At 37.7% G+C, this 26,727-nt stretch overlaps 1 protein-coding gene across 1 annotated transcript; it reads left to right on the forward strand.

Annotated features, from left to right (window-relative positions):
* Positions 1–1,160: 1,160 nt before the first annotated feature.
* LOC755261 lies at positions 1,161–13,116 on the forward strand. The gene is made up of 10 exons (XM_001189143.4): positions 1,161–1,548; positions 2,392–2,943; positions 4,168–4,349; positions 5,008–5,299; positions 8,232–8,261; positions 8,615–8,644; positions 9,345–9,544; positions 10,010–10,190; positions 11,236–11,331; positions 11,843–13,116. The coding sequence occupies exons 2-10, from the start codon at positions 2,397–2,399 to the stop codon at positions 12,040–12,042; spliced, it is 1,758 nt and encodes a 585-aa protein (XP_001189143.3). The 5' UTR covers positions 1,161–1,548; positions 2,392–2,396; the 3' UTR covers positions 12,043–13,116.
* The last annotated feature ends 13,611 nt before the right edge of the window (positions 13,117–26,727 follow it).

Below are 26,727 nucleotides of genomic sequence, written 5' to 3' on the forward strand. Positions count from 1 at the left end.
TTTCAAAGTAAAATGGCACAACTAAGATTTAAATAGGGGCGATTAATTAGAGGTGAAGGGGCACTTATCAGAAATGAAAAGGGACACTTACCAGAATGATGAAAAATGGCACTTATGTAAATGGAAAAGGGACAAAGGAAATGGGGCACTTATCGAAGAAAAAGAGGCACCTATAAGATTTAGCTGCATACTGAGGGGATTTTACCAGAGGTGAAATAGGCATTTATGAGAAGGGGAAGGGACACGATCTTATTAATATTTAAAAGTGTGGGCACTTAGTTTAGTTTTCACAAAGAAAAGGAGCAATTAATTGTCAAATAAAAAGGCACTTATCAGAGGTGAAATTGATACACAATTGAAGGGGAAGGAGCACTTCTAACACAGTAAAAAGGGGCAATTTTGGGGTACATGAAAAAGGGGAATATTGTGCCCCGGCCCCAAGCTTGCCTCCGTAAGTGACACAATCAGAATCCGATTTATATCCCAGAACGAAGCTTGCTTGGCAAGTTGTACTGAACTATATGTGATCTATATATCGGGAAACACCATGCATGAAACTGAAGAAGGGGCATATGTCAGAAAAATATGTTCAAAATTAAAGCCCACTCCTCAAGATATTAGTTATAGCTTTGTAGTTTGCATCCGGCCTTCGACGTCCCCGTAATAATGACAAAATGCACATTTAATTGTAATTTCATTGATTTCTCACTTTACATGTCATGACTCAATTTAGTAGGCAGCAAGCCGGTTCATGTATAACTATAATTAAGTCTAGAACATTCCAAGTCCGATTGTGGACAGATGTATACGCCCCCATGCAATTCATTCTGACAAACTGACAAAATTCTATGCTAAAAAAATCGGGAACTATCTATGGAAAAGAAAGAAGTAAGAAGAAGAAGTTTTTTTTTTTTTTTTTTTTTTTTTTTTTTAGATTTATATGAAGATAAAAATTACCTACATGTACCAATAACAATCAGATGGAGATCTGGGGGCGTTTCACAAAGCCTTTTTTCAATGACAAATAACAAAAATCAGTGACTAATCTGCTGATAACCAATCAGAAGCAAGGATTTCAGTAGCTTAACACTAATTGTCATTTGTCATTGATGACAAGTTTTTTGAAAATGTACCCAGATGACTTAAACGGGGATTCCCCTGGCCTGTACGTTATATATTGCGTCATAATAACGGCTTATTTGCGCGTGTAGAGAGTCTATATAGACCTCTCTAGTGGAATTCCCCCATCAACATTACTCATTAGCATACGGAATTGAGGTTTGGTTTGCGATTCTGTCATCATCAGTGATCTGTAACTGGGCATAAAACTGAACCGATAAGTTACATTTTAATAGCTTTTGTAGTTCTGAAGTTGAGCCAAGGCAAGACCAATTCATTGTTCGGAAATAATCTACAGACTGTACAGCTACAGACTACGTACTGAAGTGAGGCTCGAGATCGAGAGCCAAACCAGTCTGCAGTCGCGAGCTGAGTGAGAGGAGCGGACAACTACTGAAGTGCAAAGTACAGTCTGGGCCTGGAGCACAGGTAATGACATGTTCTGATTATATGGGGTTTAATAGTCAACTTTCATGTAGTGGAAATGTAGTGGAAATATAGTGCTGATTAATGTTTCAAATTTTTGATTAATTTGAAAATTGGCCTCATTTTTCAAATATAGCTACTGTCTGTAGATTCACCAAATCAATTAATGTCTTGATTGGATTGTGTCAATTAACTGTCAAGTTAGTCACAAAATAAAAGAGAGAGATAGAGAGAAAGATAGATTGTGACATGAATGACTGGATGTCACTTGCTGGAACAGTGGAAGTTATCCATTCACATAGACGGACAAATCTGCCTGCTTGGAGGGCTTTTTGAAAATATTTTGTCTTTTGATGCTCTCCTCCAAGAGCTAGAGGGATTAAGAAAAGCCCGGCGTAGCGTCGGCAGAACATATATCCCCAAACAAAGTTGGGGATTTAAGTTAATAGTTATTAAGTTAATAGTGTACCAACTGTAACATCACATTAAGTACTTCTGCCATATTTGTTTTTAAATACTGATTATCATTTATACTGGTATTTGTGGTACCGTAAGTAAGAAAATTGTACGTACCACAACATTTTTACTTGCCACTAATTTTTAATAACACTAATTCCTGATATGACCCCACACTCATGATGTACCTTCCAATTTTCAATACCTGGACTGCATGTCAAGGAACTGTCTTAAACTGTACAAGTTTCGGAACTCACAGTGATACATTATAGATTAATATTCTTTTCAATGGGATATCACCATGTCAGTGATCTTGCGCTTATGACAGTTTTGTGAAACGATGCCCATATTACAATTCATAACAGGACATTTTCCATTTATCCGATATAGTGAGAATGGCTGACCAAGACCAGGATAAGCTAGATGTGGACTGCATCGTGACATCACCTGGAATTGGTTACCACGATCCAGATCACCTAGGGAGCGAGATTTCGCATTCCCAACCGCTGACAGTTCACCCCCCTCCAGTTCAGAATGGACTGGACCGCCTGGACGGAGAAAATCGACTCCAGAGCAGCATCGTGAGAGATGGAAGGCTACAGAGCGGGGATCAGCGCAGGAGATTGGACAAATGTAGCCAGGCAAAGCAAAGAGCTACGGAAGAAGTTGAAACGATTTATCAATTTTGCGAAGACCTCTGTGCTGAGAATGAGCGACTGAAGGATGAGAATAGGCTACTTCAGGCGGAGGATGGGCTTTGCAGAAACTGCAGGTTATCCTTGAGTGTACCAGTGACTGAATTTGAAAAGACTGTAAGGGAGGAGGACCTTGAACAACAACTTGAGGAAGCTAATATTAAGACAGCACAGCTTCAGCATAGGTGTAAAGAGTTGTTAGATGAAGTGACAAGACTGAAAGGTGGATCATATGATGGCGCCAGAGGTGAGATGAGGCTGGCAGGCCTGATAATTACTTGATTTAAATCGGTTTCCTGATTTTTTTGTTTTTTGTTTTTTGTTTTCCCCGATTTTATCCCTATTTTCCCCTTATTTTCTCTATTCTTCCCTATTTTTCCCAATTTTCATACTCAAAAGGTTAAAAGGGAGAATGTTGTTAGATGGTCATTTTTACCTTGAATCCTCTTCTTATTTTTTTTTACTCAAAGGGGGCATGGTTGAGGGGGAAAAAACACTATGTTTTTTCGTGCTCACTATCACCCCTGGGCTGGATACCCCCTTGTCCATGACTAAGCTTATTCAAAATTAGCTTGTACTCCTACTGTCCTACATGCACGTAGCTATATTCCTGTTAGAATTGGCTTCAGTAGGGTTGCATCACTTTCTTGTGGATAATTGGCAGGAATTGATCAAGGGCATAGCATATTGAGAGAGATCGTGGTGACATGTGCACACATATCGATCAAAGGTCAATTCATGGAGCTCCAAATAGTTCCCTCCCACATACAATCTCCATGGGTGGGAACTATTTTGAGCTCCATGAATTGACCTTTGATTGCATACGTTTGCCTGTGTCACAACTTTCTTTCTCAATGCGCTATGGTATATATATGAAAAGAGGAAAATAATTATTTAAATTTTATTGTCTACCTTAAAACCCTAAATTAGTGGCAGAGTAATCAGGAATTAATCTTCTTTAGCCACACTCGACCCAGGTGAGGTAAATGGGTACCTGGCATGTTTAATTCCTTGAAATGCTGGAGCGCTGTAATGGCAGCTAGGCTAAAGCTGGAGTAATGATAAGTGCACCTTGGAATAGAATTTCTAGATAAGTGGCGCTATATACAAATGCCTTTCATTATTATAATTTAAGCATTTAACTAGCAAATATGAGTAAATTAAATCATTCTTCCATTGATTATGGTGTTCATTATGAACTTTTTCTATTATGTCCTATTGGGGAGATGCGATAGCTCAGTTGACCGTAGAGCAGGGGTTTCGTAATCCGGTGACCCGGGTTCGAAACCCATTCAATGCGCTAGTGCCCTATGGTAAGGCATTAATCCTCATTACCAGGTCCCTCGGAGAGGACCTAAAGCCGTCAGTCTTCTGGTTGCTTACTTACAAGCATTTATTGCTTTCTTAGCTGTCAGATAAAATAACCACCACCACTACATGTATCTATCACATCTTTTACTTTAACTTCCAGGTAATCTGCCGTTCGCGACTAATGATGATGAGAGTCTTCCTAGTCCAAAACAGACTGAATCTGTTGGGAATGCTTTTCACAGTGTTGACCCGCTGATACAAGTTGTGAAAGAGGGAAGGCAAGACCAGGGAGGGGCCATTGAGCAGGCAGCGAGACCAGCGGTGGTGGTAGAACGTGCAAGGGTAAGAGACAAAGGCAATTCTCAAAGTGCAATCTGTCTGTTTGGAGCCAGAAGGCATTAACTCTGTGTTTAAAGTACATGTATATAAGTTAATGCCATTGTTGCTCTAAACAGCTCAATTTTCTGGGGGGCCCTTGGCCCAAAATTTGCTCCAGTGACATATTCCTTGGGCTTCATTTTTCTTGTGATATTATAGTGTTAGGGATTGAAGGTTAAAGTTCAACATTTAAATTGTTTAAAGTTGACACCAGCAAGTGTAGAGTTCTTCTTCTTCTTCCATTGTACATCCCTCTAAAAGAGTTTTGTCGTACTTTGTGCAGAGTTGAAGCCTATTTTAAGAGAGATAGTAAGAGAATAGATGGAAAGAGTGATGGATGGATTTTTTTTCTTAAAAATAGAAAAAACGTTTATTGCAGTTGCAGTTGCATGTGTTATTAGTAAGTTGTTATTATAGTTCAATGGTTCGGTTTAGTGTAAATTGTAACTGGATTAACATGTATGCTAATTTCCTATAATTTTTTCTTTTGCTCCTTTCTCTTTTTCAATCCCGAAAAGTGCATCGGGACTGCATATTTAGTGATATGCGCTTTAAAAAATACAGTTTGTTGTTATTATTATTACATATGCTATCACTATTTTCTATTTTTATCCTGATACAGACCCCGAGCCCTGATGATTGCGCCATCTTCCTGGCAGATCGAATTAAATCAGGCGGCGAGATCAACACTCTCTTACGCAACATGAGCCTCAACAGCGTTGAAATAGCCGACCTCGAAGAGCGTCACCCTAAGAACCCCAAAGAGTTCCGGATAGACGGCATCAAGACCGGTATCGTGTCAGCTAAAGGGGACCGCGTCACCTTCCTCCTAGATGCTCTTGAGAAGTCAAAGCTGAATCATCAGGTGGACTTGTTCTGTGACGAATTCAACATTCAGCGCCGTAGGACGAAAGGTAGTACACAATAGTGCTGTAGTCAAACGTTTAACCGTCCGGTATCCGACCGCCCATGGCGGATTCCATTTTCAATTGGACGGTTTCGTTTTCCCAATTTTTTTTTTTTTTTTAAGTTTCGATTTATATATGCCCCTCCACCTGGTACTATGCCTGGCAATGTCTACCAGCTCAGTAATCTGTGCATTGACTCACCACTCCGAAACTAGAACAACACTCCAATTTGTCTGTCATCTTGGTTTGAAAGTAATCTTTGTAATAGATCTCACTGATATGTAGTTTATAATAATAATTCATCCAACTTTTACACAAGGCATACCACAAGGTTCTATCCTAGGTCCTCTAATGTTTTTAATTTACATCAATGATCTTACACATTCTTCTAAATGTTCTTTTAAATGAATATCCTTCCCGCGTGCGTTTTTTTCACAGTCGGTCAAAAAAACAACTAAAAAAAAATGATTTTTTTTTTTTTTTTTTTTTTTTAAATCGTTTAACCGAAAACCGTCCGGTTTTGACTGGCGGTTAAACGGAATTGGAGATATCCGTGATGTTACAGCACTAGTACACAAGCACTCGCATCTAAACATGGCATGCACTGATACACATACCGGTACTGGCCGGTGTAGTGGGTTTGTAGTTCTTTGCTGCACCATTTTTTCTATGTGCTTTTGTAGGCCACAGGCATAGCTCCAGAAGAGGAGATATAGTTGTGACAATTCATCTGTTTGGTGCCAGAAGGGCTTTAACTCTGTCTAAAAAGATATGAGATAATGCCCTTCTGCCTCCAAACATATAGTTCCCTTCCACATACACTCTTCTGTGGAGGGAACTAAATGGCCCAAATTCACAAAGGACTCGAGGAGGTTTAACTAATTAACCCATGGTTTAAACCCTCATTTACATAACCCATGGTTTAAAAATTAGCGCCAAATAAGCGTTTAATATTGGACCTCTGACTGTGTCACGCTTATTTTGCGCTAATCATGTGTCTGGATCTCTGTAGATTTGATAAGTACACATGTGCATATCACAACTGTCTCCCCTCTTGTAGGTATATATATTCTCAGGATTTGTATGCCACCAATGACATAGCCTAGGGTTTATGTAGGGTAAGATTTAGTATTGGGGTGTACTAAAGCACATTCATACTTGTGTTGCTATCCTGTTTTTATTCTTTTGAACTAACTTTAACTACATTAATTACAGTTCACTTACAGTGTAGGACCGGAAACTAGAAAACTGTTTATAAGGTATAAATCTTGTAAAATTGGAAGTAATAGAAAGGGTGAGTACTGAGTTGGGTGGAGCAACCTTTTTTTTTTCATGCTCAGAGATACCTTGGAAGGGAAAATGGATGGTAAATGGGGAAGAAGAAGACCAAGAGTTAGGATGATGTCTGACTTGATAGGTGAAAGATCATATGATGAAATGAAGAAGAAGCCGGCTAAAGATAGAGAGGAATGGAGAAAGAAAAAAAGAAGAAAAATATCCTGCAAGAGATATTTAGATGAGTATTTCTCTATCATTTTTAATACATCATGAATTTGTGTATTTGTAATCGTCCTGAGAATTTGTTTTTGCTTTTTTTTGTTACTTACTTTTTTTAAATACATAAGTATAGAAGAAATCCTGCAAGTTTATGGTGTGCGGTAGGAGGGTTACTGTTACCTGTAGGTCATATTTCTAACAACTAATATGATGGATGAAGATCAACTGCTGTACATTTTAATTTTGGGTTTAAACTGTAAAGAGCTCATAAGTCTAACAGATTCAAACGTATATGTCAACCTTTTAACTGTTAAAATGGATTGTGGTTATTTGTGTCTCAAATGTGCATGTATGTATAAGTTTACCGACAAATGCGATAATGTATCTTGGAAAATAATTGAGATAAAAGAAATCTCATTATCATGTGATCAGATATGTTTCTTTAGAAAGATCTGCTTTGAATGCAAAACAGATTTGTCAACAAAATTTAATATTGGTGTGTTGATAAAGAGATAAAGGTCATTGTACTTTTACTTGTTCATACTGTTGTCATATAACATTGGGAATAGGGCTTGTGGTGTCATTTACTTATGCACATTTCATCATGTAACATCTCATAACATCTATTTTAGTTTCTTTGGTTTGTTTCATTTGTTAGAAGGTACAATGATCCAACATATGCTCTGGTGACAATTGCTCCAGGCTTTATTTTGTCAAAAGTAAGATTAGGGTTGAAATCGTGTTCTAAGTTAGGTTTAGGGTTACAGTTAGTGTTGGGAACAGTATAGTGTCAAGGGTTGAAGTTTTGAATTCAGTTAGTGTAGGAAATTAATTTGTAGCTTTTGTCACAGGAGCATGTGTAGCACAACCCATTGACACATATTCCATGACATTTTTAGGGCTAGAGTACAAGCATTTTCCTTTACTTATTGTGAACTTTGGCCATTACTTCCTGTACTGCATGCACATCATACCAAGTCAAAAATGTGCAGGTAATTATTTGTCTAACTTGGATGTACATGTATTCACAATATGTATAAAAATAAATATACCAAAATGTGCACTTATCAAAATGAAAAGCAGTGTAAAGTATCATGTACTCAAGAATTGAAATTATGGTAATAAATGAAGCAATATAATACAAAAACTGGACAAGTAAAGCATTTATTTTTTGTTTCCACTTATCTTGTCCGTATTCAAAGTGAATTTGATTTAAAAACCTTAGGCTCTGTATAGAATTGGTGCAAGGAACACAATTTGGGGGTCTACATTCCACAACAGTGACAATTATATATTGTATCTCTCTTTATGAAGCAGAATGTAAAATGTAGTAATCAAAAATAAATCAATGACACACACACACAAAAAATGCATGATTGCAAAGCTCTTTTGCTTATTTAATCATTTATAAGTTAAAAATGTAAACTTTTTTTCCTATTAGGACCAATTCAAGCAAAGGGACAACCGTCAGGTAAGCGAAATCATTGTGTCTTGATCGGCATTTTTAATCTACATTACTAGAGATTATATTCACAAGCTTTTCAGGAACATTGCTTTTATTGAAGCTCACAATCTTTTAATTCAGAAAGAGTGAGTGGATTTTACTATTTTGTCTGCATTTTATGAGAGTTCAAAATGTATCAGTTGATTTTTGATAGCACATTACAATCACAACATTTGTGTAACATTGAAAAACCTTGGGTAGATACAAGGTTATGTGTCCCTCAATCATTTCCTTCTTTTGCTGTAGGATCTATGTTTGCCAATATAGTTTCATAAGAGATTAAAACAAAACAAAATTTTCTTATTCCTCATTTATTTTAGCTCAGAAACCATTACAAGCTTCAAGCCCAGGTAAGCTGATGTTTAAATCTCTTATTTTAACACATTAATAAATCATTAGTTTTCAATTAGTTTTTAAAAAAGCAACTACAAATGGGAACAAAACAGTTTTAAACAGATTTAATCAAATGCTGACGATATGTGCACTGAGACAATGTAGTTGGATATCTATGTAATGGAATGTTACAGAAACTAACTAGGTGAAACATGTCATTATTCAGTCCATTGATACCGTTGTAACGATGACAACATGATAAAACCTTTAAAGGTATAGACCAGTTATGGTCATGCGATTGCATTGTGAAAGAAACGTTGTGGAATCGATCAGAAAAGGTTTATCATCTAGCACATAAGTATTGGTGTGTACTGCAAGGTTCTAGAATCATCAAAATGATAAGAAATTTTGCCCAGTCTTGGTAAAGTTACGCACTGTACACAGAAAGATGTATATGGGACTACGCGATATCTATCCATTCCGGCCGGATAGATATAATAATTTACCAAATATATCAATTAGTAGGCGGTTTCCCGGCAAAATCACCTATTAGTCAAAACATATTCTTTCACATGATTGGTAATAATTAGCTTCCGACCATTGCATTTTTTGAGAGGGGGGCATTTCCAAAACTGGTCTATACCTTTAAATATTTTCTTGCATGGCTCCACAGTCTGCTAGTGATGCTATAATTTTCCTACCTTTTTACCTGACAAGATGACTTTGCGGACTCGCCGTGCCTGGAGCCACAGAGTGACTTTGAGACTGTCCTTCAGCCTTTCCTCGTAGATCCAGCTAGCATTCATACCATTGCAGATGACTTAGGCAAGGAGAAGGACTTTACAGTGTCGCAACTGAAGCAATTCAAGGCTTCCTTTCCAAGATGGAAGCAACAGCATCGGAAATACCTTGAGAAGGTTAGTTTGGTGGAACAGCTTCAGAATACCCCACCACAAAATTAACCATAAAATTAACCCTATTTCTAACACTAACTCCCGCACCCTAACCCTAACCCTAACCTTTCAATTGTACATACCGGTAGTTGAGAAGGTATGATGAAACGTCAGAATACCTCACCGTACATATAACCTAAACCCTAAGGCTAAACTTTCATCCAGATATTTTACAAAACGAACTTTTGATTAACAAACTATTATGCATTTAGTGTTCCCGATGCATCTTTTTAATAGCTAGGCCACTACATTTCTTTGAGGCTCTAAGCTACCTGAAAACTGACCCCTGACCCTTACCCTAACCCTTGCATGTAAATTTAACTGTATACAAGGAAAGAAGCAGTATCAATTACACACATATAATCATGATACCAATCATGAACCATCCATTTTTACCTAAATTCTTCTCCCAATTCCTGTCTACCACAGGAAGGTGTGAGTCGCTGCACAATGGATGTTCTAAATGTTTGGGCCTCGGTTGAGGTGGATAGAACGAAAGGGGGTTCCGACCCAGTCCAAGGTATAGAGTTCCTGGCTAAGGCCCTCAGAGGCACTGGAAGAATGGATATCCTGGAGAAACTCAAGAGTTTTCTTCGGAAAGGAGTTGTGGGTAAGACCAGTTTCGATGCTCTGTTTGGAGTCAGGCTAACTTGGATCCGGGGACAACTCGGCCAGCTGCAAGGTTTAGGGTTAGAGTTAGGGTTAGGGTTAGGGTAAAATGACAAAAAAAATGACCCTCTTTGCAGTGGGGCCGAGTTGTCCCCAGGTCCGAGTTAGCCCGGATCCCTCTGTTTGTATCGGTCCATTCAACGAGGTTCGTATGTACATATTTTGAAAGTGAATATTGCCTGTTGAAATTTTATCTTTATCAAAGAAAAGTAGGATACATATGATACGTAAGTTAACATGATAAAGCACATCAAGCATGGTCTAAACCCCATTATTTCATTTGACCAAGGAGATCTTTAATCTACTGTTTTAATCAGTCCTTCCAATTAAGTCTTTGTTACATCAATTCTTTCACCGCCATAGGTGGGCAATACCAGATAACCTAAAATTGAATATAATTTATTTGGAATAAAGAGAGTTTGTCTTATTGAAATTCATGTAGGGCTTAAGTTTTAAAAATTACTGACAGTAGCACACAATAATGGCTAGGGAAAAGAAGCCACTTGTGTTTTTATTTCTCCAAGTGCTGGCATATGCCAATGCTAGTATATTACTTTTAATTAATAGATGTGGTAACTGCTTGTGTATTTTATGAAAATTGTAACTACAGAGCAAGATTAAGAAGTGCAGGTAATGAATTATTAGTACATTTTAGTATAGCAGAATACATGTTTTAGAATCACAGGAAGTCAGTTTGTCTACAAAAACGCTGAGGTAACAGCAGAGCCATCTATACACAGAGTTTGGCCAACTTAGTTTCACTGGGTCACAACATGGCGTTTATTCTTTTGTTTTGTGCTTGCCTAACAAAGCAGTAGTTGGCCAAACTCTGTGTATAGATGGCTCTGGGTAGCAGAAGTGCAAAGCATTATGGGAATGTATATGGCTATATGTGGTAGTGAGAATTATACATCATATCCAAACATAGTCATTTGCAAGTTTGAAGAACAGTATGTCATCATTGAATTATATTCTTTTCCTTACAGGCCCATCTTTGAAGAGAGACCTGTACCTGCGAGAAATTTCTTCTTATGCTCTCAAAGTGGAGATTATCCAGTACCTTGGACTAAACAAGGAAGCAGGTTAGTGAACATGAAGAAATTGAATGAAGGGTATAAGAGATTTTATTTTGTCCTTTATTGGTTTATGACGAATTGACGATAATGATCAGAATTACAATAACCTGATGTTATTAATATCACCAAATAAAAAAAGAAACATTAGTTCTTATATTAAATGATTAGAACCTGTAAAGTCATGAAGCTAATCTGTTTTTAGTAGTAGTACTAGAAAAATGGCAGTAGTAGTAGTAGTAGCAGTAATAGTAGTAATGGTAGTAGTAGTAGTAGTAGTAGCAGTAGTAGTAGCAGCAGCAGTAGTAGTAGTAGAAGAAGAAGTAATAGTAGGAGTAGTAGTAATAGTAGTAGTAGTAGTAGTAGTAGTAGTAGAGGTAGTAGTATAATAGGGAGGAGAAGAGGAACATGAAAGAGGACAAGGAGGAGCTATACAAGTTTTTTTATCAAAAATAATCATCATCATAAAGTAATGATTGATAATTATCATCCTTATTTATTCTATTTCATTTTTTAAAAGGCCATGATGACTGGCGAGCACTCACCAAAGACATAGGCCATGCAAAATACGTTATAATGTGGGAACAAGAACACCATCCCGCTGAAGTCCTTTGGAATGTTTGGAAGACAAGCAACGATGCTACAATTGGCAAATTATACGACTGGGCCGTCGGCAAGGAGAGACTCGATATCGCTGGAGTTCTAGAAAATGAAGCCTGACTGGATGCATCAATTGTCAGAAGCTTTGAGCAAAGCATTTTTATCTACATTTCTTCTGTCCACCCAGGTGTTAAATGGTATACCTGGAGGATTGGGACGTGCGTGCCCGTAAAAAAGGCCACTAGCTGGAAATGCTCCCCAGGGAGTGGAGAATGTCTACATTAATGTGCCGAATGGTAGCGAATCCAATGACCAGCAATAATACTGTAATCGCTTTGATCGGGTAATGGTAAAGCGCTGCGTAAGAAACAGGTAATATTATTTACCTGAAACTTCATCTAACCTCATTTCCTATTTCTGTATCTAATAATGCGTAGATGAGTGAGCATGCCTAAGATTTAAGCTGTGTGCAGGTACTTTTTTCCATCCCCACTTGCCTTCCTCTTACATATAAACAAACTTTTGCGGCTTAATGCGGATCTGCACTACTTTTAGCGCCCTCTGTATAGCAAACAGTGCCTGAGCAGTACCTGTTGGGCACCCATGGTCCCCTTTTTCTTATGTTAATTGAGAGCTGATTTAATGAGATAACCACCTGCAGGTGACCATGCAGGGAAGTCTATTCCCTCCTGGCTAAACTAGTACAGATGGGCTTTAAGTCGTCATATGTGAATGAATCTTAAGAAATATCCAATAGCCCTGTGCATCACCTTTTGAGCTGCTGAACATTACAATGACTTATTTATTTTCTTGATTCTCCTCAACTGTTATGCCCTATAATGCAAACTAAAATGTACCCTTTTTTAAGTTGATATAATGATTTCAAATAAATTCGAGCTGCACACATATTTTGTATGTGATTGATACGCAATAAATTAAATGCATCAATTTTTAGGGCATTAGGTTGAAAGGTATGAAACCATTGTTTTGTTATACATGTACCTCATATATTATTTACATATATATATATATATTTATATTAACAGTGTATAATCTGAAAGAAAATGAATGTACAGGTATGGATTCTGACATGAAATTTTCAGTAAGGTGAAAAAGGCAAATGTCAATGTTTGATAATGTAGAATTGTAGATACTTTTGTTGCTGTTATGATTCATGAGATATGGTGCTTATCAGGAATTCTCGCTACCCTAAATAGGTACGAAAATCTCGAAATTCGCGAGACGAGGTAATTTTCACTCTCTCGGGTCGTCACTACAACTTCCGGTATAGAGTCCCATCCCGCTGGCGCTAGCGCCTGTGTTCGCTGTGCAGAGTTTTCACGCACGCTAAAATCGATGCCAATCAGTGTAATTTGTACAGATTATAATATGCAATGGAAAGCTTCGGGCAGAATTAGTGACTTTAGCACAAAAGGCCGTTAAACTCTACCGTGAAAGAGAGGGTTGTGATCACGAACGCCTGCACAGGAAGCTGTAATGTTGAAAAGCTATCCCATAATGCAATGCGCGTTTTCAGGATTTTCCATGGATCTCGGCAGAATCGCTATTTGGGGTAGCGAGAATTGGGTTAATATTTTAATAATTGCAAAATTAGACAAACATGGTCTAGTTGTACGCTACTTTCATAAAGTTGGCTCGATTGGTTGAACCGGTAAATAAGCAAAGAAGACCAAGTTTCTAGGACTTTCAGAATTTTTTTAATAGGACCCTCATTAATATAACTAATGAAATACAAACAAGTTTTCATATGTATCAGAGTTATCAACATTGAAACTGCACAATATCTATGTACATAAATATTGTTTAAAACAAATTACTACCCTATCCAGAATTGTAATACGAAAAAATAAGTAGACTGTTTGGAGCCAGAAGGGTGTTATCTCATTCTCATGTAATTAGCCTGGGGTTAACACCCAACTGCCTTGATCTAAACAAACGTACTGTAAAGCAAATAGGTGTTTTGAAAATCAAGCTTTGGGTGTATTATATCGCTCATTTTCTATATGTATTGTGTATATAAATACATGCCTGAAATTAAGGAAGATAAGTGTCATATATGCATTTTATGTCATCAAAGCTCATTTCTATGAACTGTACTGTTCAATTTAAAATTAAGAGAAACTTAACGTGTGCTATTGCAAAATGACCTCGATGTAGTTTTGGTTTATTTACCATCCATCTCATGTACAAAATCCAAGCCCCGTTGATCTATATATACCTTTGGATGACTTTATCTATAATAACTCATCTATAATTTTTTGTTATGAATTCATCTTTATTGGTTCATCCATCTATATTCTTGTTTATCACATATTGTTCTTTGTACATAATAAACATCAATAGTTATAACTAGTTTTGAAAAGTAAGGCAAGTAAATTTGTACATTTTATGAATTTAAGTAAATGCAGAAAAATGAATTGATGAAACTACCCAAAGCCCCTATAATGTACGTCTCAATATAAATATTCAGTAATATGGGGTATCTGAGGATGTAGGAGGGAGAAAAGGAAATAGATGGAGGTGAGATTAAAGATTAACTAGAGGGAAACAAAGACATATTAGAGAGAGAGAGAGGGAGAGGGAGAGAGAGAGAGAGAGAGAGAGGGAGAGAAGAGAGAGAGGGAGGATACAGAGAGGCTGAATAAAAAAGGGTAAGACAGAGAGAGAGATTGGGAGACATGCAGAGAAAGGAAAATACATGTATGTAGTAAAGAATGTATAGAGAGAAAGTGGTATACATAGAGGGGGAATGAGAGAGAGAGAGAGAGGAAAAGGGGGGGAGGGTACATATACGATGGATGAGAAATAAGATTTAGATCAATTGGGAGACGGATAGAAAAATGACGTTCAATGGAGAAAGAGGCTAAAAGACGAAGAGAGAGAGAGAGAGAGAGAGAGTGAAGCGATTGGGGCACAGAGATGAAGAGAAAGGGGAACTTTGGAAAAAGGGGGCGGGAAGGGGGACATGCATTCATGCAGAAAATATAGTTCATTTGCACCAACGTGAACAACAGGAATATAGAAGAATCGTGGAAAGAGAGAGAGAGAGAGATGGAAAACATTGGAGCTATTTAGTATAGGTCATGCTGTGTTCAATTTCGAGAAGAAAATCGGAATATACAGGTATTTTTTTCGCAAGATTGGGAAGAAAGATTCCCATCATAAGAAAGGACAATTAATTCGAAAACAAAGAAGAAGAAAGACATGCAGTGACAGCTAATACAGACGGGCAGAGTAAGTGTCCCTCTATTCAATTTAAGATTTCCGATCTATGTTAAAATAAACGAATCCCTAATAAAAAGAACAGAAATAAAGTATACTTGTGTCCGTCAGAAATATTTTAGAATTTGAGATATGAAGATATTTATCAAATTGCAGGCTATGTTTTGAGTAGATACATTAGTGTGACGTCACAAAACAAAGCTCTTCTTAGCAGTGTGTGACGTCATTGTTCCGCTTATTCTTGATTGACCTTTACACGATGACCCACATCTACGCGTCATAATGGTCTCATTGTTCCGTCATTCAATGTTTACATTTTCTAGTCAGGCGCGCAATAATGCGCGTAAGTGCAAAGCGCGTTGATTGTTACGTCACACGTTGAAACTAAGGAAACGACTACAACAAGAGAGGGTTTAATAATTAAGAATAAGTATAATGATAAGTGCACTGGAGTTACTGACTGGAACACTACTTTTATTTTGAATTTGTAAGGCTCCTCGAATAGGGTAAGTACATGTGGATATTAATCACAAACATTTACTTTATATTCCAAATTTAGGAGAAAATGTCATATAAATAAATATGGCATATGACATCAATCTGGACAATAGTACATAAATGAATAAACAAATAGATACACAAAATAAATATATTACACAGGACTTGATTGTCCATGTAAGTGTTTTGTTCTTCAAATTGATGAGAATCATATAAAATATAATATTTTATTATGTATTCAAGAACCGAGTATACAAAGCAATTTTTATCCCGCCAGGCTCCACATAGCATCTGCTTTTCTCTTTATCATCACAAATCTAGTCATCTATATCGGAGAAGAAGGTAATCAGATGGCGACCTTTTCTTATGAAGGTATAAATGTGGGAAGTTCTTCCAAAATCCTCACAAAAACAAAAATCGGGATGAAAAAATCAAGCAGCGTCTCGGCCAGCAATCGAAAGAGGTCGAATGGTTTCAGAACGTCACCGGGAGGACTTCGGATGGCGAGTTTGAAGCCGAACGGCCGAAAACACTCGAGGAAATCCGATGTGTCAATAAGAGATTCGACAGTCTTCGTTCCACGACCTCTTCCACCTTTGTTGAAGGTAGGGCGCCCCCTTGCAATTGATTCACTTCGTCAAACTTACCATGATAACTATTACCCAAACGGAACTCAATTTCTGCATACAATTCTGTTTCAATGTTGGTTTCATAGTTCCTTGTTCATGGCATTATGAATTAGATTTCTTTTTGAGACTTTTTAGTTCAACGTTATGTAATTGACAAATATTAAAATCTGGCAAAAAACAAAGCATCTCAGCCGAAAAGGAAAAAAAATACGTAGCAGAAGAAAGTGACCCCTTCCACACGAAAATCCTTCTGGGACGGCATAAGTGATCGATGGCTTAATTGCTTTTTGGCAGGGGGGGGGAGGGGGAGGGGGAGGGGGTGAGTTATATAAAAGGGGGAAAATAATTTTTTTTCTTAATCACGCGTGCCCGTTTGGGGAAAATTTTAACATTTTTTCCTTAAGTGTGTAATGTGCGAAATGTCATTTTCTATCTTCCTATCCCCCCCCCCCCTTTATGTCTTATTTGCGTACAGAGCAACCAGAACAACGCTTATCACAGATCAAGAGAAGAAACTCCGTCATACCTGCAGCTCGTAGCACCAAAGCATATACTACCACCGATAAAGAAAACCAATCAGAGGTACTCTGGCGGAAAACAGTATAATAATGTGAGTGATTCTCATCGTCAAAACACAATATCTCAACAGCAACTCATGTCCAAGACAATTCTTAATGAAGATGTAAATGATATATTGCATGATGAGCAGTTTATTCCTCTCCGGGTTTCGACTCCAAAGAATTCCAAAACAACGTTACGTTCTACAGATAGCCGTGCCCTCCCGAACCCGGTAAATTTGATATTTCGGCAATCTTCGGGCAACAACCAGCAGGATGATCCCTCGGCGTCGCAGACGAAGTCAAGAAGTACCAGCACATCGACATACGCCTCCCTGTCAGATATTAATCACGGTGGGATTACCGATAAAAAGGAGCTTCGGAGATTGAGACGAATTCAAACTCGGCAGTGGGTAAAGTCGTCAGAATTGGCATTCAAAACTCAAAACGACATGGCACTGTCTGGCCTTGAAACCAGTAGCTTTCCGACGGTATCGTCTATCACATTTGGTGACGGCCGATATCCGATTAATCGTGATCAGCCAACGAGTACGGAAAAGCTAAGGAGGATCGTGAGCAACCTAAAACCGCCTGTTCCGACTTTCCAGATAGTCGTTCACGAGCGCGTCAGCAAGTTCAGTATCGATCTCCAGTTCCGCGTCCAGCACATTAAAGACTGGTGGAGCGAGCTCAGATTCCCGCGGTTGCCGAAGATCACGATCGACATCGACTTCGTTCGGCACAGAGAAGCCCTCCGGAGACTTTGCGCTCGATTGCGCAGCAGTCTTCGATATCCCTCACCGCTTATCCTCGATCCACCACCCAGGTTTGTCATCATCCCGTCTTCGACTCAGTGGAATCTTCATGACTCGTCCATGATAACGGATGAACGCAGGCGCTGCAAACTCCAATCACTTCAGCAATACAATCGAAAGGTCGGATGTTATCTCCAAGGCGATGTCGCAATAGTCCATGATGACGATCAAAGAGAACGTCGTTCTCAGTGCGACTTCATAGCGGGGAAACGACGACGTAACACAGGTTCAGGGCTTCATGTTTCGTTTGTAGACGAGGTCGAGCAGGAGGATGGCGCACTCAAGGAATTTAGAAGGAGACGGAATTTCTCGTTAAGCCAAGCTTCAACGAAAAACAATCTCACACCACTCCCCACATGTCCGACTTCGATGACGGAAAGTGAGCAAGCATCAGAAGTGAGTCATAAAAGCTTTATATTAAAGAGCATAATAGGCTGCGATAATTTGCATAAAGAAGAAATGAGAAAATAAAATCGATTAGCGGTTGGTCAAAAAAAGACTCGTTATTACGTTATTTATACTTGTTGAAACATTAATGAATGTCAGCTACTCGAGATATTGGAAAGCGATTTGCGATTTACAGCGTAGGTCATAGGTACTATAGGTTTCAACTTTATCACAAACAATATGGTGTATTACATGATGAATATGTAATAACAGGAACATAAAGCAAGCATATTGTTTATTTATCCCGGGTTTCAAAATAGATGAATGCTTTGTATTATCATTTCTCTTCATGTTAAACATGTCAGAAATTCGACAGCGCGAGGAAAAAACTGACATCGGTTCTTCAGAATCTAGACGATCCTTCCTGGTATGGATCGTGGATTGCGAAACATGGTAAGTTATTCGTAGAGGTTTATTTGGCATGGACGTAGGAAGGATTAGGGACGGGAGGTGTATTAGTAAAGTTCTGCGTACAGACCCTTTGCAAGCTCGGTTAGATTTTCTTTCTTTTTTCTCTGGGCCTTCAGACAGGGCCGTACCTCGTTTTATATTTCAGAGCTCAAACTGGTGGCAAGCATGTTTTTCTCCTTTTTTCTCGTTCTTTTTTCGTCGTTGAAACGCAGGTTTGGGCATTTGATTTTTTTTGTGCTCCCACCCCAACATATTCTCAGTGTCTATCACGCCTGTTGCCTTAAGCCAGAAATGAAGAGAACATTGCCACTTCGATACTTCAAGCTCTAATTATGTGTTTTTTTCTTCTCAAAAGCATTTTGCTCTAAGTGTACGGACGATCTCACAGGTAACTATTACCGAATATGCAAACACACACATACCATTTTTCTATACTACCATAATGAAGGAGAGTTTGCAGTTTGAGTGTCATCTTATATCAAGTGCACTTGTCTGTCAATTACCCGTAAATATGCCGATAATTTTATTGAGAAATGATTATTAATAAGTATATAAATGTAAACATAACAGATCTCTTTTTATAATCCAAATACCAACAACAAGAAAAAAATCTCAAATTGTGACCAAGGTTTCCTCGCAATCTTTATCAAAACAGATGAAATGGAGAGGGATGTAAAGAAACTCAATCGTAAGAGGGTTGACCTTATTAGGGCATTGACCTTCGCAATGGAAAACGAGCCTTGCCAGAGGTCTACGATCCTTGGTCGAGTTCAAGCCGATGACAATGACCATGTGGCGATGGCGAGACAGATGACGCGCGTACATCAGCAGTACGCGCATCATCGCTTGGGAATGTCACATAGGCAGGTGCGTATAAGGCCAACACGGTGACTCGAGAATTTGATTTGATTTGATTTGATTTATTGATTTCTATATCGTATTTCAAACATATATATTTTAAGCATACATATTTTAAACACACATAATGTCCGTCAGTGTGATATGATTTACGTTTCAAAGTATATTACGTGATACTCATACTGTATAGAACATATACAATACATAGGAGAGCATTACTCATTTTTACAATTAACATGATATAGGAAGGATACAGCGTAATGAAGCTTGAAATGCTTGCAGCCCTCCATTAAACTAAACTATTATTAACTAAACTAATCTAAACTAAAGTAACATCCTATAGTATATATGAAACATAATGAAGAAAGAGAATGACTTGCAATAGATGGAGAGAGAGAAAAGATAGAGAAAATGATATGGTATTCAATTGAACTGAATTGAACTGATTTTTGTCTGCAATATACAAAATCAAATTACATTTCAGCGATGTAACATAAACAAAATATAACAAATTTTCGAACGTGTATACACTATAATAATAATAGAAATGTTGACATTGAAATAAAGGTAACAGAGAACACACTATCAAGAATTATTCATTAAGAAATCTGCAGAAAAAACATAATAATTTTGTTTGTAGAGGTGTCGTGGTCTAGTGCAAACATCATCGGATTGTGGATCACTTGGTTTTGGGTTCGAGTTCCGCCGTGGCACTAATGTCGTTTGAAAAGACATTTTACATTTTCCACTCTCCATCCAGGTGTTGAATGGGTACCCGGTAGGATGGGAACGTTAATGTGGTTGGTATGATTGGTATTTGTGAGGTTGTAAAATGGTGCCTGGCCGGATACTTCACAGGGAACGGAGTACATGCGTTATCCAATGATCGGAGTAATACAATGTAGTCTAAAGAGCTTTGAAACGTAGTATCAAGCGCTTATTTGTTTACCTCGGGAAGCCTCGTCTATTAGCAATGCTGTTCTCTCTTAGGCATTTTGTGGCCCTGCAATTGGTTTACCAAATATATTACCAGGTTCCATGTTACACCTGGGTGAGGAATCACGTGGATTAATGTCTTGTAAAGGGTGATATTTAATAGAGCCGGGCGCGCGTTTCCGTTTTACACCCTGCCCTAGGCTTTTCTCCAATAAAATTTTACAAACCGACTGGTATTCGGAGTCTAGTCGTCCACATCTTGCCTCGGCGCTCTGCACACCACCAGAACTCTGAAAACGTCACGTAGCGCTAGCTAACTCTCTATACTAACTAGTTGATCTTCCTGGTCGTATCATTTATTTTTATCCATTAATACGCAATACTCTAAGAGCGTGAGGATGCGTGATCAGCTCGCAAAATTTAGCCCAGCGATAACAAAACAATAATATATCGGGAAAACCGTCTTGAACAAGAAGACCCTCGCATCCCCAATTGAAATTGTACATAAGCTTTGGCTTCGCTATTCTTGACGTCGATATAAACAAACTTAGACTTCGGATACAGCATGTTTCGTGTAATTTCTTGCCGAAAAGCCTAGGGCAGGGTGTAAAACGGAAACGCGCGAGCCGGGCGCGTTATTTTTTTATGCGGCACAGATTGGGGCTTTTTTTTTAAAGGGGTCTTGATTTACAGACTAACAGTGATCGTGTGCGTACTAGTTGTAGAGGTCTGTTTTTAATAGTGTTACATGTAATCCACTACCGTATGGAAAATCATTACATCAACAATTAAAATGCAATTGAAAATCTGAAGAGGAGGCAGCACGTCAACAAGGAGAACATCACAATAATTAGTCAATAAAACTGAATTAACTTAAACGAAGAGGAATGTTATCTAAACACATAGTTCGTGATGGATATACAAACTTCTTCGCAGCGCTAATGCGCTAGCTAACATGACTAGTCTCACGTACGTGCAGACATTATTCAGAAGGGAAAGAACGTACTTCCCATAGGCTCAACACGTACCATGCCCCAATCTGTGCCGCATAAAAAAATAACGCGAGCCGGGCTGGGATTTGAACCCTCAACCCTTGGATTGAGAGTCAGGTCAAGTGAATGAACCACTATACCATAACTAAACAATGCTTATACAGCAAGACAACTCGACGACATATTGTGCGATACATGTTCTGGGAACAATTTCTCTGAAGTCTATTTATGACATTAACACGATTCCAAACTGTAGTCCTTGACGCTACCTAGCTGCCTAACCTTTAGTCTTATCCAATCGCAAACCTAGCCATAACCATAAACCCATCCATAATTCATAGCACAAACCCTATGCTAAGCCTAAAATGAAAACAAACGAGCACATTACTCTAACACTAACACCATACCCTAAGGCAAGCCCAAATCTTAACCTTTATTTAAAAAAGAGCCCGTGCCCCCTAATTAACAAAATCAATTATTCCTAATGGAAACAAAAGTTTGTTCAGTAGTGATCACAGACCGCAAGCATGAACAGAAACCCTTAACTTGTCGGACAATACAATCTGAAGTTAAAGGAACAAGTTTGCAACTTTTTTTTCTCGAAATTTGTGTTTTGTTTGCTTGTTAGTTTGTTTCCTTTTCCTTCCTTCCTTTTCTTTTCTTCCTTTTCAGAGTTTTGTTTAAATTTACCCCGTTAACCGCCCCCCTCCCCCCTTCGGAACCATCATGAACCACACCGATTCCTTCCCTGAAGTGGTGGTACACACAATACGATATTTTACGCAAAAAATATACACTTTCTTTCATGTATTGAATATCTCGCAGACAAAACAGAATTGCTCGAGATTCAGTATTCTCCCGCGCTCTTCACCTTTCGCCAGAACTTAAAGGTCAAAGGTCAATGGACTTTGTAACTCGCTTGCGAACTAGCGGTGTCAGAAAAATAATTCATATGGCATTTTCCCCTCTCATTATACATTCCTTGGTACAGCCACGGAGTTATGGTATATCTCCGTGGTACAGCAAACAACTTGGATTCTAAAATACCTTGCACAATTTTGCAGTAATCAGTAGATCGTTGCTGTGGATGACTTAGATTGTTACCAGAATTCAACCCACTTGAAAAATATTAGAATATTAAAAATACAACTTTTATTATTAGCCGGACATTTTATACTAACTTAATATTTGGCCTATCTATGGAAATTGTATACAATACAGGACACATGTACACGTGGATTCGATAAAGTGTAGAGAATTTTTAAACGAGAGAGAAAGAGAGGGAGAGCAGAGGACGAAAAAACAGAGAGAGAGAGAGAGAGAGAGAGAGAATAATTGTTTTTGTTTTTGATTTGGTCTTATGATGATCTTACCTTCCCAGGATCACCAATATAACTACCTTTTCTTCGGTCATGATTTGTCCTGCTTCTTCCGTCATTCTTTTCCCCTTTTCCTTCTTCTTTTATCTATTTTCCTTTTCCTTGTCGTTTCGTTGTTGTTTGTTGTTTTGTTATATTGTTTTGTGTTTTCCAAGTCTTCGTAGGCACAATTTGAAACAATTTAAAAAAATTCTGGGTGATCCACAAACTACAAGCACTGCTTTTTCGTGGATCCCCCCATTTCCTCAGAAGTCAAGAATTTCTTGTAATTATTCTATTATGTGTAAAGTCAAGATAGCAAATGAATATAAATACATACATTTATTTTTGTCATACTTTCTGTAATAATACCTGTAATACCTTTATTTATCTTTCTGTTAGAAATCAATAAATACGAATTGAATTGGGGGAATTGGGGGAATTGGGGGAGGGGTAGTCGAGTAGATAGGTATTTAGATTGCTAGAATTGAGAAATTAGGGTCACCAACTCATAATTTTTGCGGTTTAATCATTACATATTGTGATGGCCCTATTTATAAGTAATTTTCTTCTTTGTGGTCCTGACCATACTTTGTATTTTATGTTTTATGTATTCTCTATCGAATGTTTTGCTTTGGTTAATTCAATTCAATTCAATTCAATTCAACTCAACTCTATATTAACACTGATTAGGTTACACGGATTTTCCAAGACCACTAATTTCCATGCCCTGTAACTTGGTAATGTCACTATGCCATTGCCCCTCCCCCTCTCGCTCCCCCCTCTCTCTCTCTCTCTCTTTCTAAATACATCTTCACTAAACATGACTTAATTGTAAATTTACCCTTCCCCTCTCTACTATTATTATCTCAACATTTGATGAGATGGAGAGGATTGTGGAAAGTTTAATATTATCATCATGCGGTCATATACTAGGCCAGTTTGTATTCAATGGTGCTACCCGCAATGTTTAATATCAACGTTATTTCTTGTCGGCCTAAATTGCAAAATAGACTAAATGGAATATAGGCCTAGCCTAAATGCCGCCAAAACAGTTAATAATTTTAATACAGAATCATGTATCCTGCAATGGCTAGCCTATAAACTCTCATTAGAATCAATTTATGCATTAGGCATCCGATGGTATCAAATGTCGCCTTCATTTGATAATTGTAGAAAGTACCAGTTCTGGCCCGAGAACGCTATTTATTCAAACGCTCTGAATTGCACCTTTGTACGATACATTTCTTTCTTTCATTTTCTCGTATCCCCTCAGCCCAGCACCACGCTTGGACCAGCCATGCACCGAGGCGCTACGGCCTATGGAAGCCATAACGTGGCCTACTGCGGCAGGTCAGCCCAGCCAATGTATACAGATGAGCGACCTGGCTGCTTGGGCTGTAGAGTCATGAAGGCCGCCCGGCAGTTCGGCTGCGAGGAACGCCTAGCACAGCTCTCAACAAAACCCAAGATTTGGGATTACTACACAAGTGGAGGCGATGCGAGGCAGAACTGATTCCAATTTACATTACTCATGCTATACAAATTGACTGAAAGGCAACTGTGAATATTAGCTGACAAACGTGGAGATTCACAATATTGTCAAAGATAAATATTCTAAAGTAGAGGGAATGTTACTTTTGCTCGACACTTGGTCAGCCTTCGAAAACAAACACATATGATGGTGGCTAACTTAAAGCGAGAGAAAATTGCAAAACTTATATATTTCCTCAACACGATATCTACTTGTTTTAACGATAGAAAACCCTTGTAAAGTGCCGAAATGTAGACAGGTTTATCTCTTTAAAAACGGGGAAAATAGAGGTTACAATTTGAACTATGATGCTTGAATATATTTAAAAAAAAATATTAAAAAAATGTCATCATGAGATATGACTGACGAGGGTCAAGAAAGAAAAGCGTAACAGTCTCGCTGTATTTCAAAGTAGAGGGGAAAATTGTAAAAGCACAGCAAGAAGCAGAATTAAGTTGGTAGATTTTCGGTCTAATTTCTCTGTTGATTATTTGTTTAGAAATAGCACTTTGAAATAAATGAAATGATGGGCAAAAAAAGGCCATCATTATTATGTAGAAGTTTGAGAATTTTGTTTGAAAAGACAACAACATAAAACCCATTTTCTTTCAAGAATTTATCTTCAGAATGCACCCTCTATGAAATTCGAGAGTAATGCAAAGATAAATAATCATAAAATGTTATGATGAATGAAAATTCACTGAAAATTACGATATAAAAAAATGATGAAGCCAAAACATAAGCAGAAATTCTGAATAAATGTGAGTAGAATATCACATCTCATTATAAGGTAACGTGTGACTTTTCTTTCATTCAAAATATTCAAAATTCCAGGTTTACTTTTTTTTCAAACACAGAGGACCTGAGAATAAACTCAGTGTAAAGGTCTCAGTTTTGCTCAGTTCTCTAAAACTCAATCCAACATTCCATTTCTTTTCAGTCTCTTGTAGGCCTAAAGTTCATGAAGATTATATTATTAAAAATTCCTCATTCGCTTTTTTTTTTCATTGGTAACAAGGCGGACTGTAAACTTGGATAATGAGTGATTCTATCTCAATAACGAACATAAAAAAGGAAACACACAAAGTAGAGAAAGAGAATACAAATATATAATAGACGCATTATAAACAAGCTATACAAAAGGGGAGGGGGGTGCTGAATCATTTGCAACCAAAGCAGAGAGCCATTTAACTCCTCTATACTGGTTTGAAGAAAAAAGGTCGGATAAAAACTGCTCAACGAGAAGATAATTTGTATCTGTGTCCGACCAGTATTTTTTTGCCTACACACGATCACATTTAAGTAGCCCAAGCTCGAGCTTATATTTGCTCCAAAGTTGGTCGGACCAAAGAGATACCAGCTGGTATCTCTTTGGTCCGACACATAATTACCTTCACGTTGGGTAATTCTCTCCTCAACCTTTTATACATCGTATATGAGAAACAAGAGGTAAAGAATGAACCAATTTACCTAGTAAAAGTAAAAAAAATCTAGTTAGTAAGATTCAATTTACACCCATATTGCCACCCACGATAGGTGGCACAGTTGATGCAGGGTGTATTTTTGCACCCTAAATCATGTAAATGTCTTGTGGGTCTTTAATCTGATAAGAATTTTCCCTTTTCTGAGAGAAGAAAATGAAAGTAGAGTAATATGGTAATAAAATGGGGGATGAAGACATTGTAGATTGATGAAGAAGATGACTGAAAGAGGAGCGGGTATAGATGAGGAAGATGTGCTCTCAATAAACGTAATCAATACCAAAGCCTTTATTGTTTCATAGGTGAACAGAAGCTGGACATTTTTTAAAATTTATTCCTGATTATGGTCTTTTCTCATTTTTGTAAATACTGATATGGAATAAAAAATTAAAAAAAGTGCCAAATTATAATTGTATGACAACTTCCAACATTATATCAGGTGCATGCCAGGAAGATAGGAATGTCGATGTTTTATATGTATACAAAAGGGGCCCAGAAGCACAGCTATGGCAAATAAGATCGTTCCTATTTGTTATGGTGCAGTAAAGAGAATTTAAACTACTAATTTCAAATCCGAACCTTCTCCATTTTGCAGGGGATTCCATCTATTACAAACTGTCATAAATAAATATATCATAACACCCCCATTTCCTGGCTTGCCCCTGTTGTACACATACAAAATCTGGGAATGGGTTTTACAGAAAGAAATATTGTTTGAAAAAGAAACAACGGCGTAGTGCCATAATTCTCGCAATGATAGGATGAATGTTTAATTCTAATTCAAAGTTTCAAACGAAATTAAATATTTAAAAACAAGTCATTTTGTTTGGGGACATGACGCAAATTTACGCCTAATGGCAAAATAAAAATTCGAAAGTCACATAGATGGGACTAGTAATAGATACAAGGTAATTATGGATATTTTGCCTCTAGGAAGCAAACATATATTTGAATGCCTTTGTTTAGAACAAACATTTACGTGTAATTGTGGCTATGTTTTGTTAAAGAATATATTTCTAAATAAATAAATTAAAAACACAGATTAC

The sequence above is a fragment of the Strongylocentrotus purpuratus genome, unplaced genomic scaffold (genome assembly GCF_000002235.5).
Source record: "Strongylocentrotus purpuratus isolate Spur 01 unplaced genomic scaffold, Spur_5.0 spur5_scaffold_19, whole genome shotgun sequence".
In the NCBI taxonomy this organism is placed as follows: Eukaryota; Metazoa; Echinodermata; class Echinoidea; order Camarodonta; family Strongylocentrotidae; genus Strongylocentrotus; species Strongylocentrotus purpuratus.

Bases quoted from the DNA above. Each gene is read 5' to 3' on its own strand.
- LOC755261 (XM_001189143.4), top strand. From the start codon at position 2,397: ATGGCTGACCAAGACCAGGATAAGCTAGATGTGGACTGCATCGTGACA. The intron at 2,944-4,167 runs GTGAGATGAGGC...TTTAACTTCCAG, and splicing joins ATCATATGATGGCGCCAGAG to GTAATCTGCCGTTCGCGACT. The intron at 4,350-5,007 runs GTAAGAGACAAA...ATCCTGATACAG, and splicing joins TGGTGGTAGAACGTGCAAGG to ACCCCGAGCCCTGATGATTG.